The sequence below is a fragment of the Salmo salar genome, chromosome 06 (genome assembly GCF_965601325.2).
Source record: "Salmo salar chromosome 06, fSalSal1, whole genome shotgun sequence".
Classification (NCBI taxonomy): Eukaryota; Metazoa; Chordata; class Actinopteri; order Salmoniformes; family Salmonidae; genus Salmo; species Salmo salar.
This window is the reverse complement of record NC_138296.1, coordinates 15,061,298-15,082,733: the sequence shown is the minus strand read 5'-3', so window position 1 is coordinate 15,082,733 and position 21,436 is coordinate 15,061,298. Positions and strand designations below refer to the sequence as shown.

At 45.7% G+C, this 21,436-nt stretch overlaps 3 protein-coding genes across 5 annotated transcripts in view; 2 read left to right on the top strand and 1 right to left on the bottom strand.

Annotated features, from left to right (window-relative positions):
• Window positions 1-6,212, top strand: part of hpbp1 (Hsp70-binding protein 1) — a 74,188-nt gene extending 67,976 nt beyond the window's left edge. The window contains 1 exon segment of the mRNA NM_001139947.1: window positions 4,963-6,212. Coding sequence (NP_001133419.1) covers window positions 4,963-5,043 — 81 coding nt within the window. The 3' untranslated portion in view covers window positions 5,044-6,212.
• LOC106606413 (lysoplasmalogenase-like) lies at window positions 6,150-9,308 on the bottom strand. Its single transcript, XM_014202587.3, has 3 exons — window positions 9,021-9,308; window positions 8,597-8,840; window positions 6,150-7,359 (listed from the first exon to the last, which is right to left on the bottom strand). Exons 1-3 carry the CDS (start codon window positions 9,069-9,071, stop codon window positions 6,905-6,907), a joined length of 750 nt encoding a protein of 249 aa, XP_014058062.1. The 5' UTR covers window positions 9,072-9,308; the 3' UTR covers window positions 6,150-6,904.
• On the top strand, window positions 8,880-21,425 carry LOC106606414 (putative L-aspartate dehydrogenase). Of its 3 annotated transcripts, none has more exons than XM_082976081.1 (8): window positions 8,880-8,901; window positions 13,228-13,287; window positions 14,430-14,574; window positions 14,656-14,740; window positions 15,169-15,318; window positions 18,376-18,599; window positions 19,167-19,306; window positions 19,409-21,425. In XM_082976081.1, exons 2-8 carry the CDS (start codon window positions 13,233-13,235, stop codon window positions 19,444-19,446), a joined length of 837 nt encoding a protein of 278 aa, XP_082832207.1. In that variant the 5' UTR covers window positions 8,880-8,901; window positions 13,228-13,232; the 3' UTR covers window positions 19,447-21,425. The 3 variants fall into 3 exon arrangements, with proteins under 3 accessions (XP_082832207.1, XP_045575751.1, XP_045575752.1); XM_045719795.2 differs by lacking the exon at window positions 8,880-8,901 and adding an exon at window positions 12,665-12,760; XM_045719796.2 differs by lacking the exons at window positions 8,880-8,901; window positions 15,169-15,318 and adding an exon at window positions 12,665-12,760.
• The last annotated feature ends 11 nt before the right edge of the window (window positions 21,426-21,436 follow it).

Sequence of the window (21,436 nt, the reverse complement as noted above, 5' to 3'; positions counted from 1 at the left end):
ATCTCTCTAATACCGTCCCTCTGTCACTCCCCATGTCTCCTCTCCATCTCTCTAATACCGTCCCTCTATCACTCCCCATGTCTCCTCTCCATCTCTCTAATACCGTCCCTCTATCACTCCCCGTGTGTCTCCTCTCCATCTCTATAATACCGTCCCTCTGTCACTCCCCATGTCTCCTCTCCATCTCTCTAATACCGTCCCTCTATCACTCCCGTGTGTCTCCTCTCCATCTCTATAATACCATCCCTCTATCACTCCCCATGTCTCCTCTCCATCTCTCTAATACCGTCCCTCTGTCACTCCCCATGTGTCTCCTCTCCATCTCTCTAATACCGTCCCTCTGTCACTCCCCATGTGTCTCCTCTCCATCTCTCTAATACCATCCCTCTATCACTCCCCATGTGTCTCCTCTTCATCTCTCTAATACCGTCCCTCTGTCACTCCCCATGTCTCCTCTCCATCTCTCTAATACCATCCCTCTATCACTCCCCATGTCTCCTCTCCATCTCTCTAATACCGTCCCTCTGTCACTCCCCATGTCTCCTCTCCATCTCTCTAATACCGTCCCTCTGTCACTCCCCATGTCTCCTCTTCATCTCTCTAATACCGTCCCTCTGTCACTCCCCATGTCTCCTCTCCATCTCTCTAATACATCCCTCTATCACTCCCCATGTGTCCTCTCCATCTCTCTAATACCGTCCCTCTGTCACTCCCCATGTCTCCTCTTCATCTCTCTAATACCATCCCTCTGTCACTCCCCATGTCTCCTCTCCATCTCTCTAATACCGTCCCTCTATCACTCCCCATGTGTCTCCTCTCCATCTCTCTAATACCGTCCCTCTATCACTCCCCATGTGTCTCCTCTTCATCTCTCTAATACCATCCCTCTGTCACTCCCCATGTCTCCTCTCCATCTCTCTAATACCGTCCCTCTGTCACTCCCCATGTCTCCTCTCCATCTCTCTAATACCGTCCCTCTGTCACTCCCCATGTGTCTCCTCTCCATCTCTCTAATACCATCCCTCTATCACTCCCCATGTGTCTCCTCTTCATCTCTCTAATACCATCCCTCTGTCACTCCCCATGTGTCTCCTCTCCATCTCTGTAATACCATCCCTCTGTCACTCCCCATGTCTCCTCTCCATCTCTCTAATACCGTCCCTCTATCACTCCCCATGTCTCCTCTCCATCTCTCTAATACCGTCCCTCTGTCACTCCCCATGTGTCTCCTCTCCATCTCTCTAATACCGTCCCTCTGTCACTCCCCATGTCTCCTCTCCATCTCTCTAATACCGTCTCTCTATCACTCCCCATGTCTCCTCTCCATCTCTCTAATACCGTCCCTCTGTCACTCCCCATGTCTCCTCTCCATCTCTCTAATACCGTCCCTCTATCACTCCCCATGTCTCCTCTCCATCTCTCTAATACCATCCCTCTGTCACTCCCCATGTGTCTCCTCTCCATCTCTCTAATACCGTCCCTCTGTCACTCCCCATGTCTCCTCTCCATCTCTCTAATACCGTCCCTCTGTCACTCCCCATGTCTCCTCTCCATCTCTCTAATACCGTCCCTCTATCACTCCCCATGTGTCTCCTCTTCATCTCTCTAATACCGTCCCTCTGTCACTCCCCATGTCTCCTCTCCATCTCTCTAATACCGTCCCTCTGTCACTCCCCATGTCTCCTCTCCATCTCTCTAATACCGTCCCTCTGTCACTCCCCATGTCTCCTCTCCATCTCTCTAATACCGTCCCTCTGTCACTCCCCATGTCTCCTCTCCATCTCTCTAATACCGTCCCTCTGTCACTCCCCATGTCTCCTCTCCATCTCTCTAATACCATCCCTCTATCACTCCCCATGTCTCCTCTCCATCTCTCTAATACCATCCCTCTGTCACTCCCCATGTCTCCTCTCCATCTCTCTAATACCGTCCCTCTGTCACTCCCCGTGTCTCCTCTCCATCTCTCTAATACCGTCCCTCTATCACTCCCCATGTGTCTCCTCTCCATCTCTCTAATACCATCCCTCTATCACTCCCCATGTGTCTCCTCTCCATCTCTCTAATACCGTCCCTCTGTCACTCCCCATGTCTCCTCTCCATCTCTCTAATACCGTCCCTCTGTCACTCCCCATGTCTCCTCTCTAATACCGTCCCTCTATCACTCCCCATGTGTCTCCTCTCCATCTCTATAATACCGTCCCTCTATCACTCCCCATGTGTCTCCTCTCCATCTCTATAATACCATCCCTCTATCACTCCCCATGTCTCCTCTCCATCTCTATAATACCATCCCTCTATCACTCCCCATGTGTCTCCTCTCCATCTCTATAATACCGTCCCTCTATCACTCCCCATGTCTCCTCTCCATCTCTCTAATACCGTCCCTCTATCACTCCCCATGTGTCTCCTCTCCATCTCTATAATACCATCCCTCTATCACTCCCCATGTCTCCTCTCCATCTCTATAATACCATCCCTCTATCACTCCCCATGTGTCTCCTCTCCATCTCTATAATACCATCCCTCTATCACTCCCCATGTGTCTCCTCTCCATCTCTCTAATACCATCCCTCTGTCACTCCCCATGTCTCCTCTCCATCTCTCTAATACCATCCCTCTAATACCATCCCTCTATCACTCCCCATGTCTCCTCTTCATCTCTCTAATACCGTCCCTCTGTCACTCCCCATGTCTCCTCTCCATCTCTATAATACCATCCCTCTATCACTCCCCATGTGTCTCCTCTCCATCTCTCTAATACCGTCCCTCTATCACTCCCCATGTGTCTCCTCTCCATCTCTATAATACCATCCCTCTATCACTCCCCATGTGTCTCCTCTCCATCTCTCTAATACCGTCCCTCTGTCACTCCCCATGTCTCCTCTCCATCTCTCTAATACCGTCCCTCTATCACTCCCCATGTCTCCTCTTCATCTCTCTAATACCGTCCCTCTGTCACTCCCCATGTCTCCTCTCCATCTCTCTAATACCGTCCCTCTGTCACTCCCCATGTCTCCTCTCCATCTCTCTAATACCGTCCCTCTATCACTCCCCATGTCTCCTCTCCATCTCTCTAATACCGTCCCTCTATCACTCCCCATGTGTCTCCTCTCCATCTCTCTAATACCGTCCCTCTGTCACTCCCCATGTGTCTCCTCTTCATCTCTCTAATACCGTCCCTCTATCACTCCCCATGTCTCCTCTCCATCTCTCTAATACCGTCCCTCTATCACTCCCCATGTCTCCTCTCCATCTCTCTAATACCGTCCCTCTGTCACTCCCCATGTCTCCTCTCCATCTCTCTAATACCGTCCCTCTATCACTCCCCATGTCTCCTCTCCATCTCTCTAATACCGTCCCTCTGTCACTCCCCATGTCTCCTCTCCATCTCTCTAATACCGTCCCTCTATCACTCCCCATGTGTCTCCTCTCCATCTCTATAATACCATCCCTCTATCACTCCCCATGTGTCTCCTCTCCATCTCTCTAATACCATCCCTCTGTCACTCCCCATGTGTCTCCTCTCCATCTCTCTAATACCGTCCCTCTATCACTCCCCATGTCTCCTCTCCATCTCTCTAATACCATCCCTCTGTCACTCCCCATGTCTCCTCTCCATCTCTCTAATACCGTCCCTCTATCACTCCCCATGTGTCTCCTCTCCATCTCTCTAATACCGTCCCTCTGTCACTCCCCATGTCTCCTCTCCATCTCTCTAATACCGTCCCTCTATCACTCCCCATGTCTCCTCTCCATCTCTCTAATACCGTCCCTCTGTCACTCCCCATGTCTCCTCTCCATCTCTCTAATACCGTCCCTCTATCACTCCCCATGTGTCTCCTCTCCATCTCTCTAATACCGTCCCTCTGTCACTCCCCATGTCTCCTCTCCATCTCTATAATACCGTCCCTCTATCACTCCCCGTGTGTCTCCTCTCCATCTCTATAATACCGTCCCTCTATCACTCCCCGTGTGTCTCCTCTCCATCTCTCTAATACCATCCCTCTGTCACTCCCCATGTCTCCTCTCCATCTCTCTAATACCGTCCCTCTGTCACTCCCCATGTCTCCTCTCCATCTCTATAATACCATCCCTCTATCACTCCCCATGTCTCCTCTCCATCTCTATAATACCGTCCCTCTGTCACTCCCCATGTCTCCTCTTCATCTCTCTAATACCGTCCCTCTGTCACTCCCCATGTCTCCTCTCCATCTCTATAATACCGTCCCTCTATCACTCCCCATGTGTCTCCTCTCCATCTCTCTAATACCGTCCCTCTATCACTCCCCATGTCTCCTCTCCATCTCTATAATACCATCCCTCTATCACTCCCCATGTGTCTCCTCTTCATCTCTCTAATACCGTCCCTCTGTCACTCCCCATGTCTCCTCTCCATCTCTCTAATACCGTCCCTCTATCACTCCCCATGTGTCTCCTCTCCATCTCTCTAATACCGTCCCTCTATCACTCCCCATGTCTCCTCTCCATCTCTCTAATACCATCCCTCTATCACTCCCCATGTCTCCTCTCCATCTCTCTAATACCATCCCTCTGTCACTCCCCGTGTGTTTCCACTCCATCTCTAATACCGTCCCTCTGTCACTCCCCGTGTGTCTCCTCTCCATCTCTCTAATACCATCCCTCTATCACTCCCCATGTCTCCTCTCCATCTCTCTAATACCATCCCTCTGTCACTCCCCGTGTGTTTCCACTCCATCTCTAATACCGTCCCTCTGTCACTCCCCATGTGTCTTCTCTCTAAAATCCCCTTTTCATTCTTGCCCTCCTCTTACTCTTCCCACTGACTGGTCTTCTCCATCTCTCAAGGTGCATCACTAATAACATGGAATAATGTATTGATTCCCCACATCTTTTTCTATTGATATATTTGTTACTTATTTGCCACTAGGCTGCATCTTGTCATTTCCTTCACAGATTTCTCCTCTGGTCTCCTCCTTATAGGAAGAGTTGGAGTTCTGCAAGCGCTTGCGTTCTGCTTGTTTCTGCGGACGGCAACCTGACGACAGTGGAATGGATCGCTGAAATCCAACTGGTCCTCCACTTCTCCTGCAGTGCCGTCATTGGCTAGGAGACATAGGAGGATTTAACTCTCCTTGAGGAAAATATGCTGATGTTGTTGTCCATCTAGACCCATGTTACAAAGTGTCTGGATCCAAGAGTGTAGCAGGCTTTAGAGAGCAGAGGGTGCTTCACTAATCACTGTCACCAGGCGACGCAGATGAACTTCAGATATATCTCTGTGTTCAGTCACTTCTACCATGTCCAGTTTATGTATCATTATGTATTGGATCTACACCTGACTACTTCCTGCTGACCTCTTGCAAAAGAGGTTTCTAACTTCAAAGGTGTTTTCCTGGTTGAATAAAGATACAATATTTTATTTTCCGATAGTACTGCAAGTCATTTCTGAAAATTTCTTCAGGTTATCTGATCCTGCTTTGTGACGTACTCCCCCGTGTTGCTGTTACGTTGCTGAAGAAAACAGATTAGAGAAGCCTTTTGGATTCTGGGTGTGCCCAACAAAACCTCTGATTCCATACATGAAATATCAGAGGTAACATTTAGTGATAATGCTATTTTACAGCCCTGTCGCCATTTATTTATCTGGCATAGTGTGACGTTACTTGGTAATAACTGGCATCTTGTATTCGTTAAAGTTATTTACCAAGTGACAACTAGTTATTGTGGTAATGTTAAGTAATTTACACTGTTTACATTTAAGTAATTTAGCAGACGCTCTTATCCAGAGCGACTTACAAATTGGTGCATTCACCTTAGGATATCCAGTGGAACAACCACTTTACACTTTACATCTGTTAAACTACATCAAATAGTTTTCATGTTACTGAATAAGTAGCAGGTAATTGGGCTGTAAAATAAAGTTAGCCGTTTAGCATCTTTCAGCTTCATTTGTCAGATGTTTTATTAGAATCCATTTTGATCGAGTTTCACTACCCATAAATCATTTCTGTTGGCTTCTTGTGTTTTGGCTTTGTTAATGACTGTCTTTCATTCAGAATATCCACCATTTGTCAATGTTTTGTTGAGATGTTTCTGTCTTATCTGTGTCTATGAACGTAGTGGATGACTTTTGCAGAGTTCTTACGCCTGAAATAACATGAAATATGTAACACAACATTGTTTATTTTTCATCCCCATTTCATCATGAATAAATACATTTTCTTTTTTCATAAGGGACTTCATTTCTGAGAATATTCTCTTCATAGCAACAGACCGTTATACGGATTGTGATTGATAAATCACAACTAACACAAGGGAAGTGCATCTCAAATCATTTCTTTAAGACCGTAGGACTGTTTTCACAGGCATAGAAATATCATTCTTCTTGACTAAATTTAACTTTATTCTGGACTATTAAAAAAACTCATGTTGATCTCATGTCAGTCCTTGCAACTGTCGCTGTCTATGAATTTTGGCAGTGGTTACGTTTCCCAGGCCCATCCCTGAGCTTCCTCAACAAATGGACAGACTGTCCTGATGCTCTGAGGTTTTGTTGAATAAAGAGGATTTTCTTTGGTGGAATCTCCCTTTAACTTCTTTCTGCCTCATTCTCAGTCTAGTCTCAACAGACAGTCTAGTCTCAACAGACAGCCTGAAGTTCCTATAGCTGCCGACTAGTCAGAGAGCAGTAGTCCCAAGTTTGCTTTCCATGGCAATGTCCCAATTCTCCACCCTTATTCGGATTGTGCACTTGAACACTCCCTGTCATTGATTTAAAAGCATGCGATTAGTATAAGTAAGCATTGGCTGAAGGGAGTTTCCACCATTGTGAAATCCATGTGAGAAAGTGTGCAGTTATTTGCACACTTCGGGAGCAGGGTGGAAAATTGGGACCTAGCCCATATCTGACATAACCCCTTAACTAAGATTTCTTCCATTTGGCAAACTCCTCGCCGCCCTCCACGGCCTTGATGTCGCCCACAGCGATCAGCAGCTGCGCCAGGTAGTATGTCGTCATGACGATGTGCCTGCCGTGCTCCAGGGGCTCCGTCACTTTGAAGGTCTGCAGCGCCAGCGTGAGGTCAGAGGTCATGAAGATCAAACTGCCCAGCATGATCAGCGGGCGGCGGGTGAGAACCGCCAGCGTAGCCATCAGAACGATCAGAGCCACGTACACCCCAACGCCGGGAGTCAGAACGGCCGCGTCCGGTGTCTTCTGCAGGAAAGGGAAGAGGTAGGCGTAGACGCCTCCCCCCAGCAGCCACAGGATCAGGCAGAAGAAGTAGGACAGGGAAGAGGAGGGGCTGAGGGAGGAGTAACGAGTGGAGAGGAAGGTGAGGGAGTAGAGCAGGTGGGCCAAGGCAAAGGAGGCCATTCCTGAGGAGAGGATTAGAGAGAGAACAACATTACTTTATTGCCCGTATTCCACCTGAAATAGAGATTTGTCTATTTGCTTTATCCGCCCCAACAAGACACACACAGAGCGGTTGGAGCAGAGGGTCATCTGCAGTGCAACACCCCAAGAGCAGAAACTGTGGGTTGTGTCTTGCTCAAGGGCACAACAGCAGGTGATGGCGCCATACATGGTTAATAGTCATTGAAGTATGTCAGAGTACTCCAGTGGAGTTACACAACAGCCACCCTGCAGTGACATCAAGTCAGACATGGGATTCAAACTGACAACCCTCCAGTGACATCTAGTCAGACATGGGTTTCAAACTGACAACCCTCCAGTGACATCAAGTGAGACATGGGATTCAAACTGACAACCCTCCAGTGACATCTAGTCAGACATGGGATTCAAAATGCCACCCTCCAGTGACATCAAGTCAGACATGGGATTCAAACTGCCAACCCTCCAGTGACATCCAGTCAGACATGGGATTCAAACTGCAAACCCTCCAGTGACATCTCGTCAAACATGGGATTCAAACTGCAAACCCTCCAGTGACATCCAGTCAGACATGGGATTCAAACTGCCACCCTCCAGTGACATCTAGTCAGACATAGGATTCAAACTGCAAACCCTCCAGTGACATCTAGTCAGACATGGGATTCAAACTACAAACCCTCCAGTGACATCCAGACAGACATGAGATTCAAACTGACACCCTCCAGTGACATCTAGTCAGACATGGGATTCAAACTGCCACCCTCCATTGACATCCAGTCAGACATGAGATTCAAACTGCCACCCTCCAGTGACATCCAGTCAGACATGAGATTCAAACTGCCAACCCTCCAGTGACACCCAGTCAGACATGGGATTCAAACTGCCACCCTCCAGTGACATCTAGTCAGACATGAGATTCAAACTGCCACCCTCCAGTGACATCTAGTCAGACATGAGATTCAAACTGCCACCCTCTAGTGACATCCAGTCAGACATGAGATTCAAACTGCCACCCTCCAGTGACATCTAGTCAGACATGAGATTCAAACTGCCACCCTCTAGTGACATCCAGTCAGACATGAGATTCAAACTGCCACCCTCCAGTGACATCTAGTCAGACATGAGATTCAAACTGCTTGCCCTCTCTAACCTCTAGGCTATCTGCCATGTCTGCAGTGTCTGCAGGAGTTTATCAGTAGCAGTAGAAAAAGCTCTCGTTACCATGGAGAAACAGCTCGGGCCATATGAGGCAACAGTCTCCGCCTGCCGAGAAGATCAGGCCCCCCGCCACGCCGAGGAGACTCCTCTCCCCTTTGTAGCTCAGCACCAGGAGAGCCAATGAGATGACAGGGGCTGCCTTAATAGCCGCAGCGAGGACGGAGGGGGAGGAGTCAGGGATCCACAGATAGAAGTAGACAGCGATGGCCAGGAAGAATGGCGAGAGAGAGAGAAACAGAACACAGTACTGAGAGAGAGAGAGAGAGAGAGAGAGAGGAAGGGGAGACGAGAGGAGAGGAAGAAGGGAGGTAGTTAATATGAGAGATTTACATTATGGTTTTAAACACAAACCCCAAAAATGTGTGTGTGCGTGTGTGTGTGTCTATGTGTGCATGCGTGTGTGTGTGATTAGAGGTAACGATCATACCGTGTTCCTGCGCTGTCTTTGGTCATAGGCGGCTGTTTCAAGGATGTCCATCTCTCTCAGAACCAAGGCCTGTATGTATCTGGGCTGTACCTGTTTCCTTTCTTCAGTCCTGCCTCATTTCAGAGTATTTCATGTGTTTCTCTTTTCCTCTGTACTTCTCTCTCTCTTTCTCACCCTTCTCTGGTTCAGTCTGCCTGAGTGTGTCCCTGTCTCTTGGTGCCGGTCGACATTGAACTTTGGACCAGTCACAGTGACACGTTATCTGTCAGATTGCTCAGTTATAATCAATGCCCAATGTCTCCTCCTCTCAGTTTTCATGTTCAACTCTGCCAGTAGTGACCCTTGGCCCATCCAACTGGACCAGATTAGTGACATCATCAACTTGAGGGTGAAGTTGAACTGGGCCAGAGCCATGTATTAAGACATGACTCTGAACCCGGCTGTGTTCAGTAGGACACATGACTCTGAACCGGGCTGTGTTCAGTAGGACACATGACTCTGAACTGGGCTGTGTTCAGTAGGACACATAGCTCTGAACTGGGCTGTGTTCAGAAGGACACATGACTCTGAACCGGGCTGTGTTCAGTAGGACACATAGCTCTGAACCCGGCTGTGTTCAGTAGGACACATGACTCTGAACTGGGCTGTGTTCAGTAGGACACATGACTCTGAACTGGGCTGTGTTCAGTAGGACACATGACTTTGAACTGGGCTGTGTTCAGTAGGACACATAGCTCTGAACTGGGCTGTGTTCAGTAGGACACATGACTCTGAACCGGGCTGTGTTCAGTAGGACACATGACTTTGAACCAGGCTGTGTTCAGTTGGACACATGACTTTGAACCAGGCTGTGTTCAGTAGGACACAACCAGGGGCGAAAATCTGATATCAACTTTGGGGGGGACAATTACATGAAATTTTCTCAAGAGCAATTCCTGAGGGGGACACCAAAAGTAGTGCTGTAACACATAGCCTACATTGTAATATGGTAAATGTATATTAAGGAACCAAAGAAATAAGGTGTTTGCCGTACTCCTAACTACCGGTACCCAAAACTACACAACTACATTTACATTTTTGTCATTTAGCAGACGCTCTTATCCAGAGCGACTTACAGTAGTGAATGCATACATTTCATACATTTTTTTTTTCTGTGCTGCCCCCCCCGTGGGAACCGAACCCACAACCCTGGCGTTGCAAACACCATGCTCTACCAACTGAGCTACAGGGAAGGCTAACTACTCACAACAGCAATACCATCGCCTTTAACAAATCTTAGTTCAGTCACCAGTTTAAGTTGAGAGTGGGGGTATCCATGGCATTTTCCAATTATGTTCCTATTTTACAAGTCAAAAAAATGGAGAACCTTTCATAATGTTGCCAAACAAAGACTCAACAAACTTACCTGAGACTCCCTGTCTCTGCCAGTCTGTCCCTGCATATCTGTCCCCAACTCTGCTGTCTGTGTGCCATCTGTTGCCTGCTCTGCCTAATGATATCATTGTGAAACATTTCCATTAGAATTTCATTTCTTTCTTCTGAACATTTTATCAACTAGTCTTTGAGATATTAGGCTACTAGGGTTCTTACTTTGCGTTTTGGTGTACTGAAAAATACTCTGATGTCCGTCTTTTATTTTTCTGCCATTTTTCTACCTGGCTGGCTGGCTACACACACACACAGTGTGTAGGTTATTTACAGTAGGAGATGGGCTTCTATCATCTTATCTTTTATCATTCTATTTGGGCTTCGATCTAAAAGGTAGCTAGCAAATGTGAAACGGATTAAAATGACAAGAGTTGACAGCTGTATGAGTTCACCATTTACACAACATATGCTGCAACCTTTTGTAATTTTAATAGTTTGTTTCATATTGGCTGGCTTCCAACAATAGCTGAATTTGCAAAGCTAGCGAGCACCAATTCAGTTTCAGTGGTGTTTGCTATAATCTTTGCTACCCGGGTTAAATAAAATAAATAAATAAAAGTTCCCTTGCGACAATTTAGCTTTTGCAACGAGACCATTAAATATATTTAAGACAATGGTAGAAGAGAGTGTAGTTCTGTTCAGTTTGGACTTCAGTTTATCGCTAACCTTATCACAGGGACTTTGAAGCACTAACTTACATCATCTGCATGCTGATCTCAGAATAAATTGACGATAGCAAAGATTCCATCTTTGACGAGGCCACATAAATGGAATAGGTACTAGCTTGCTTAATAGTTAATATTTGCGCGCTAGCTCTGCATATTCAGCTAGTGTGTGTGCGCGATTGACTGGATTAACCTCACGTCAGTTACGTTCATTGAGTGCCTTTCAGACAGTGGCTACGACCCCTCTGTTACCTTGCCAGTGGATCAAACCATTGTGAGGAAAAGGGTGGGGGGGGTCGCAATCTTTTGAAACTTAAAAACGCGCTATTAAGTGTCTATAATCAGCACAATTGCTTTCATTGCGTATTATTAATATTATTTAAATTACATAGTTATGTTTCAGTGATATATTGGGGGGGACAAATCATATTTTTCCCAGGATGGGGGGGGGGGTCGTGTCCCCCCCCGTGTCCCCCGCGATTTCCGCCCCTGGACACAACACTGTGGAACGTTCAGATATTTAGAAAATATATATTATATAGAACAAATATGCTAGCCTGGGTGCCAGTCTGTCTCGGCTGTACTGCCAATTCCTAATGGAATTTAGTAGGCAAAAGTGCAATCAGATTTGGGACCAGGCTACAAATATGTCCCTCTGACATGCAGAATAAGGACTTGTGTCAGTAGCCAATGTCAGACAGCATGGCTATTACCTTGGGGACAGTCCTACAACAATCCCTGTACAATATACAATCTCTATCAGTATCTCATCAAAACCATTCTTCTCATTGTCTCCTGCCTCAAGGTTGTAAATAAAGACAAGTATTAGTTGGTATGTGATACTTTTTGAGGAATAGAGCGACTCACTCTACTTAAAGTGTATCTATCCACAACTGCATGCAAGTCACCAGCAGTACTTAGTTTGTCCACACAGTGGCAGTAGATACATTCAGTCATACCAACACTAAGGGTTCGAACCCTAGTTCTATGAACGATAGTGAACCTGTAGTGAACCCAGAACCCTACCACCAAGAGGGTCAACTGGCCTTTCGGGTCAGGTGATCTAAGAGCAGAATAGGACATTAACTAGCAGGACGCTGGTATGACGTCACACACAGACAATGTTGTAATAGTACTCATTTGATGCTTCTACGACTGTGTTGCCACTGGAGGCAGCATGTGAGGTAGGCTACTGTGTACATTGTACTGTGTACATTACATTGTCCCACATTCAGTTGTAATCACTTCCGTGTGTGGCGCAGCTCATAGGCTTTGCTGTGTCCATTACAAGACCAACAGAAATTTTGTTGATAAAAATATAGATAAAATCCATCAAATATATTATCAGTCAGATAACGGCAGTATAGTTATGATTTGGTTTGTCCATAATCTATGACTTGTTCAGGTAGTTTCCTTTCACTGCCAGCTCTTCCTTTCACGGCTGCTAAACTTTGTGAAAATGTGTGGGTTCAAAAACAAAACAAACAACAATTTCACTGATACAGGGACTAATAATTAACATATTCTCTCAGAGTCGAACTTTGACCCCTACCTTTCCCACAATCCTCTGAGAAGGGGTGTCAGTTGGAATGTAGATTGCGAAGGAGAAGGTTTGGAGAGAAAGAGAGCAGGGCGAGGAATTCACCGGTGAGTAGCAGTAAACGTTGTTAAAAGGAGAGTTTTGAGGACCACCAGAGTAGATAGGGTCTAGGTACTAAGAGAAGGCCTTGAAAAGATGAAGAGCTGAGAGAGAGAGAGAGAGAGAGAGAGAGAGAGAGAGAGAGAGAGAGAGAATAGAAACAATGATAAAGCTGTAAATAATACAATAGCTGGTGGCCCAATGAGAGAAGGAAGTACTGTATAAATCTATAGTGAGGCTCTGACCTGGAAAGGAAGTGAGGATGGTCAGGTGCCCAGCCTCCTAACAACCTGACCCCTGGCAATCAATCCTTGGCCGGGTCAGAGGGGTCATGGATAGTTTGAAGAGCCAGTCTCTCTGGCACCATGGGGAGGTGGGTGGAGTGAGGTGTGAGATCATGAGAGAAGGAGAGCACCATTGGCAGTGGGAATTATCAACTCATATACTTGTCTTCTCTTGTCTTCTTTCTCACCAGGAACCATGACTGACAAGTTGCCAGTGATGAGAATTGGAGTTGTGGGTTATGGACATTTAGGTCAGTGCTGTATTCCCCTGTCTTCCTCCTCTCTTCCTCCATCCTCACCACATCTCATATGTTCTCACTGTGGAATGGATTCATTTATTAAATGTAGTTTTACAGGGAAAATGCACATTCATCAACATTACTATAAAAGTGCCAGTTTTAGCTTGCCGGCTAGTTTTCAGCTGCAGTCCCTGGGTTGATTGTTGTGGTCAGTCTGTGTCAGTAGGTCCCATCTTCGTAAATCCTACCACTTCACAACAGGGTCATTCATTTACAGGCCCTCAAGGGCCTAAGTACTGCTGGGTTTCTTCTCTATCTGATTGTTAATTGATGAACTAAAATACTGATTGGGCGGGAGTTCACCAGGTTCATGTTCTGTGCTTCTACACCTGCATTGCTTGCTGTTTGGGGTTTTAGGCTGGGTTTCTGTACAGCACTTTGAGATATCAGCTGATGTAAGAAGGGCTATATAAATACATTTGATTTGATTTGATTTTATCTACAGACGTAGGATCTTAATTTGAGCCAGTTTGCTACAGCAGGAAAATAATCCTGCAGCAACAGGAAATGTGCATTATTATGTGGATTATTATTAAAGGACATTTTTGTGGGGGGTGCTACATTTTTATGTTAGGGAAAATCAAGTCTGAAATTTCAGAGTGGAAATTACAAACTTCAGAAGACTTTTTAAAACTGAAATACACTAGAAGTTGTCCTGCAACAGGGTGATCAAATTTAGATCCTACATCTGTACCTACTGGTATTCATAATGTTGATTGTATATTTATGATAGGCCTTTTGTTGTGTTCATGGTTTTCAGTTTGTATTGCCTACTACTGTATGTAGTAGTCAATACTACATAATAATGTCCGGAACGGAGCAAATGGAATGGCATCGAACACCTGGAAACCATGTTTTATATGCTTGTTACCAATCCACTAATATCGCTCCAGTCATTACCACAAGACTGTTCTCCCCAATTAAGGTGCCACCAACATCCTGTGATTACACAGCCAGCCCAATTCTGATATTCCTTTCACCAATTGGTCTTTTGACCAATCAGATCAGCTCTTTGCCAGTAATTGGACAACATATGAGAATTGTTCTGCCTGTGTAAACACTGCCAATTAAACTTGAAGTTGTTGAACTTCCAGGGCAGTACCTTGTGGAGCGGCTCCAGAGAGAAGGGGCCCAGGTGGGCCTGACACTGGTCTTTGTGTGGAACAGAAACACTGACAAACTCAGAGAATCAGTGGCTGAGGAGCTGATTCTACACAACCTCCCAGACTTTACAGACAGGTAGAGAGCCACGTCACACACACACTGTAATGTGTGTTATGTCATGTGCACAAGTAACGTGTGTGTGTGTGTGTGTTCTAGGGGTGCTGATGTGATTGTGGAGGTGTGTCATCCCAAAATTGTAAAAGACTTTGGAGTCCAATTCCTCTCTAAGGCCCATTTTCTGGTAAGATCTCTCTCTCTCTCTCTCTCTCTCTCTGTTTCTATTTTCTAGTAAGATCCCTCTCTCTCTCTGTTTCCATTTTTTGGTAAGATCCCTCTCTCTCTCTCTCTCTCTCTCTCTCTCTGTTTCCATTTTCTTGTAAGATCTCGCTCTCTGTTTCTAAAAACATCTAAATTAACACTTTAGAGCATCATCTCTTATTGAACATTCTTTAGCTAGTATGGATAACCTGGCAAAACACCTGGAATAACACCTGGCATAACACCTGGCATAACATGCCTATATAAATAAATACTAACAGTATATGCTAATGACAACAGGATAAAAGGAGGATTTCCCTCACACACCAATCTGAAACACGTCAAGTTCCAATACGGAGGTAGTCCTTGAAAAGATTGTGGTCCCTCCCTCTCTGTCTGCCTCTGTTTTAGGTGGGCTCTCCTTCAGCCCTCTCAGACCCACAGCTGAACCAGGAACTGCGCCAGGCTGCAGAGCATCATGGGAGGACCCTATATGTCCCCAGTGGTGCATTGTGGGGAGGCCAGGATATCCTGAGACTCAATGATAGTGGATCTTTAAAGGTGCAGGGAAGGAGGGAGGAGGAAAGAGGACTTAACAAGTAAAATATGTTCATTTATAAGGGATAGCATAGTTAATAGTTAAGTTGGTTACGTTATGTAGATAGTTAAGTTAATATAGACTGCTCAAAAAAATAAAGGGAACACTTAAACAACACAATGTAACTCCAAGTCAATCACACTTCTGTGAAATCAAACTGTCCACTTAGGAAGCAACACTGATTGACAATAAATTTCACATGCTGTTGTGCAAATGGAATAGACAACAGGTGGAAATTATAGGCAATTAGCAAGACACCCCCAATAAAGAAGTGGTTCTGCAGGTGCGGACCACAGACCACTTCTCAGTTCCTATGCTTCCTGGCTGATGTTTTGGTCACTTTTGAATGCTGGCGGTGCTTTCACTCTAGTGGTAGCATGAGACGGAGTCTACAACCCACAAAAGTGGCTCAGGTAGTGCAGCTCATCCAGGATGGCACATCAATGCGAGCTGTGGCAAGAAGGTTTGCTGTGTCTGTCAGCGTAGTGTCCAGAGCATGGAGGCGCTACCAGGAGACAGGCCAGTACATCAGGAGACGTGGAGGAGGCCGTAGGAGGGCAACAACCCAGCAGCAGGACCGCTACCTCCGCCTTTGTGCAAGGAGGAGCAGGAGAAGCACTGCCAGAGCCCTGCAAAATGACCTCCAGCAGGCCACAAATGTGCATGTGTCTGCTCAAACGGTCAGAAACAGACTCCATGAGGGTGGTATGAGGGCCCGACGTCCACAGGTGGGGGTTGTGCTTACAGCCCAACACCGTGCAGGACATTTGGCATTTGCCAGAGAACACCTAGATTGGCAAATTCGCCACTGGCGCCCTGTGCTCTTCACAGATGAAAGCAGGTTCACACTGAGCACGTGACAGTGTCTGGAGACGCCGTGGAGAACGTTCTGCTGCCTGCAACATCCTCCAGTATGACCGGTTTGGCGGTGGGTCAGTCATGGTGTGGGGTGGCATTTCTTTGGGGGGCCGCACAGCCCTCCATGTGCTCGCCAGAGGTAGCCTGACTGCCATTAGGTACCGAGATGAGATCCTCAGACCCCTTATGAGACCATATGCTGGTGCGGTTGGCCCTGGGTTCCTCCTAATGCAAGACAATGCTAGACCTCATGTGGCTGGAGTGTGTCAGCAGTTCCTGCAAGAGGAAGGCATTGATGCTATGGACTGGCCCGCAAGTTCCCCAGACCTGAATCCAATTGAGCACATCTGGGACATCATGTCTCGCTCCATCCACCAACGCCACGTTGCACCACAGACTGTCCAGGAGTTGGCGGATGCTTTAGTCCAGGTCTGGGAGGAGATCCCTCAGGAGACCATTCGCCACCTCATCAGGAGCATGCCCAGGCGTTGTAGGGAGGTCATACAGGCACGTGGAGGCCACACACACTACTGAGCCTCATTTTGACTTGTTTTAAGGACATTACATCAAAGTTGGATCAGCCTGTAGTGTGGTTTTCCACTTTAATTCTGAGTGTGACTCCAAATCCAGACCTCCATGGGTTGATAAATTGGATTTCCATTGATTATTTTTGTGTGATTTTGTTGTCAGCACATTCAACTATGTAAAGAAAAAAGTATTTAATAAGATTATTTCTTTCATTCAGATCTAGGATGTGTTGTTTAAGTGTTCCCTTTATTTTTTTGAGCAGTATATAAGAGTTAGTATAAGAGAATGTGTAGACCTCATTAATATGAGATTAAATTCAGATTGTTATTAAAGGTGAAGAAGGTCATAGTTCTCTATTTCTAATCTTCTGAAATGTCATAGTAGAGCATGCAGAATGGTTGTACTGGACAGAATGCTGTTACATAGAGCATGCAGAATGGTTGTACTAGACAGAATGCTGTTACATAGAGCATGCAGAATGGTTGTACTGGACAGAATGCTGTTACATAGAGCATGCAGAATGGTTGTACTGGACAGAATGCTGTTACATAGAGCGTGCAGAATGGTTGTACTGGACAGAATGCTGTTACATAGAGCATGCAGAATGGTTGTACTGGACAGAATGCTGTTACATAGAGCGTGCAGAATGGTTGTACTGGACAGAATGCTGTTACATAGAGCATGCAGAATGGTTGTACTGGACAGAATGCTGTTACATAGAGCATGCAGAATGGTTGTACTAGACAGAATGCTGTTACATAGAGCATGCAGAATGGTTGTACTGGACAGAATGCTGTTACATAGAGCATGCAGAATGGTTGTACTGGACAGAATGCTGTTACATAGAGCGTGCAGAATGGTTGTACTGGACAGAATGCTGTTACATAGAGCATGCAGAATGGTTGTACTGGACAGAATGCTGTTACATAGAGCGTGCAGAATGGTTGTACTGGACAGAATGCTGTTACATAGAGCGTGCAGAATGGTTGTACTGGACAGAATGCTGTTACATAGAGCATGCAGAATGGTTGTACTGGACAGAATGCTGTTACATAGAGCATGCAGAATGGTTGTACTGGACAGAATGCTGTTACATAGAGTGTGCAGAATGGTTGTACTGGACAGAATGCTGTTACATAGAGCGTGCAGAATGGTGTACTGGACAGAATGCTGTTACATAGAGCATGCAGAATGGTTGTACTAGACAGAATGCTGTTACATAGAGCGTGCAGAATGGTTGTACTGGACTGAATGCTGTTACATAGAGCATGCAGAATGGTTGTACTGGACAGAATGCTGTTACATAGAGCGTGCAGAATGGTGTACTGGACAGAATGCTGTTACATAGAGTGTGCAGAATGGTTGTACTGGACAGAATGCATTTTCCCAAAACCCCTACAAAAACGCCATTCATTTCCCCATAGACTTTGTCCAACGAACCATGGTGGAGTTAGTTCCTACAAAAAGACCCCATTACTATTGCTCTCTATTCCCTTAGTATAGCTTTAAATCTTAGAGTTTCTGTTGTATTACTGGTGTACAAAACACACGTTTTCTAAATCCCTCCTCTGCCTCTGTTTCTCTCCTCTTTCTTTCCTAACCTCACGCCCCCTCCTCTCGTTTTTTGCTTGAAGGCACTGTTCATCCGGATGTCCAAGCACCCGTCATGTTTCCGTCTGACAGGAGACGTGTTGTCTGATTGGACAGAGGATGAGGGGAGGCGGGTCTTATTCAGTGGCTCGGTGGCAGAGCTCTGTCCCGTCGCCCCTAACAACGTCAACACCATGGCGGCAGCGGCCATTGCAGCGGGGACCCTGGGATTCGCTGGCGTCCAGGGGGAGATTGTGTCGGATACGGCGTAAGCAAAGCTTCTTAAATAACACAAGATAGTTCAGAGTGCGCTTTTACAATGGGAATCACTGTAACACTATGGGCAGAACAAGCAAGGAGGTGGGCTTGTTCTGCCCATACTGTTACAAAATACCTGCTGGCACGTTTCAGCATGTATTTACATAGCCTCTTTCAATTAAGGAACCCCCACTCTCTGAAGCACAGCTGTGCAAGAACTTCATTCACCCCCAAACTTCTACACAGCATCATTGTTTAGAAAGGTTGGCACTGATTCAAGTTTACCAAACTTAAACTAGGGCTAATAAGTCTTGCTAACAAGGCCAAGGCATTGGCCCGCTATGTCATAGTCACACAACAGCTTCTCTCCCTCTCCTAGACTAAGTGATTACCATGTGGTGGAGGTGAAGGTTACTGGTGCAAATGGCTTCTCTCCCTCTCCTAGACTAAGTGATAACCCTGATGTGGAGGTGAAGGTTACTGGTGCCAATGGCTTCTCTCCCTCTCCTAGACTAAGTGATTACCATGTGGTGGAGGTGGAGGTTACTGGTGCCAATGGCTTCTCTCCCTCTCCTAGACTAAGTGATTACCATGTGGTGGAGGTGGAGGTTACTGGTGCCAATGGCTTCACAGTGAATACAGTGAGGAGGAACCCAGCCAAACTGGGAGCTGTAACTGGGAGTGCCACCTACAACTCCTTCTGGAGCAGCTTACTGGGTGGGTTCTGCTGTAGAAGGGTGTGTGTGTGTAGCATGAATCAGTGTGAGAACATGAAGGGTTGTCTAACATCCGGTCCATCCTCTCCTTTTCTTCTCTCAGTGTGTAAGGGACATGGTGGCCGGGTTTACTTGTGCTGAAGAGGGAGGGATTTCAGAAGACAATTCCCTCTACCAACCAAACATTCACAACACTATGGTACTGAAACACACACTACACAACACTATGGTACTGAAACACACACTACACAACACTATGGTACTGAAACACACACTACACAACACTATGGTACTGAAACACACACTACACAACACTATGGTACTGAAACACACACTACACAACACTATGGTACTGAAACACACACTACACAACACTATGGTACTGAAACACACACTACACAACACTATGGTACTGAAACACACACTACACAACATTATGGTACTGAAACACACACTACACAACACTATGGTACTGAAACACACACTACACAACACTATGGTACTGAAACACACACTACACAACACTATGGTACTGAAACACACACTACACAACACTATGGTACTGAAACACACTACACAACACTATGGTACTGAAACACACACTACACAACATTATGGTACTGAAACACACACTACACAACACTATGGTACTGAAACACACACTACACAACACTATGGTACTGAAACACAACAGTACTGAAACACACTACACAACACTATGGTACTGAAACACACTACACAACACTATGGTAATGAAACACACACTACACAACACAACGGTACTGAAACACACACTACACAACACTATGGTACTGAAACACACACTACACAACACTATGGTACTGAAACACACACTACACAACACTATGGTACTGAAACACACACTACACAACACTATGGTACTGAAACACACTACACAACACTATGGTACTGAAACACACTACACAACACTATGGTACTGAAACACACACTACACAACACTATGGTACTGAAACACACACTACACAACACTATGGTACTGAAACACACACTACACAACATTATGGTACTGAAACACACACTACACAACACTATGGTACTGAAACACACACTACACAACACTATGGTACTGAAACACAGCAGTACTGAAACACACTACACAACACTATGGTACTGAAACACACTACACAACACTATGGTACTGAAACACACACTACACAACACTATGGTACTGAAACACACACTACACAACATTATGGTACTGAAACACAACAGTACTGAAACACACTACACAACACTATGGTACTGAAACACACACTACACAACACTATGGTACTGAAACACACACTACACAACACTATGGTACTGAACAGTCTGCAGTGGCTGTGTCTGTAGTTACTGATCATGTGAGCAAAGTTTAGCTTGCTTCATATATGGTGTGACTGTATCAGGGTTGACAAAGATGGGCTTGCTTCATATAATATGGTGTGACTATCAGGATTGACAAAACCTTCAAGTCTGCATCTACAATTCTGGGGAATCAACTGTTGCACCTTCATCCTACAAAGTCCTACTACTGTATCCCAGCAGCACCTCCCACCTTCATCCTACAAAGTCCTACTACTGTATCCCAGCAGCACCTCCCACCTTCATCCTACAAAGTCCTACTACTGTATCCCAGCAGCACCTCTTTTTCTCTACAAATTAAAATATGACTTTGTGAAGTAACAATTTAAATGAGCAACTCTCTCAGGGTGATGGCAGGCACCACATTCATTAGCAATCGTCTAGCAACAACCCACAACTTTTACAGCTCTTATGCAGTTACGTCCACATCCACTACAATACATGTTAACAGTAACGTATGATGATCTTTATGTAGTGCCTTGGTGTTGACACCACACACACCATTGTGACCTTAGAACCTTCTAGTTGTATCTGCAAAAATAAGGTTCTGAACCCTAATTGGTTTGAATTATGTATTTTTATCTTGTATTCTTTTGAACTTAACATGAATAGAGTTAGAGTACTATATATGTAGAGAACATTGTACAGAACAAGGAATAACAAAACATGCAGATAAACCTTATAGTTCCAAGCTCTCACAGTATTTCCTGTTGTAGTAAAACCCCAACAAAAGAGACGAGTCCTG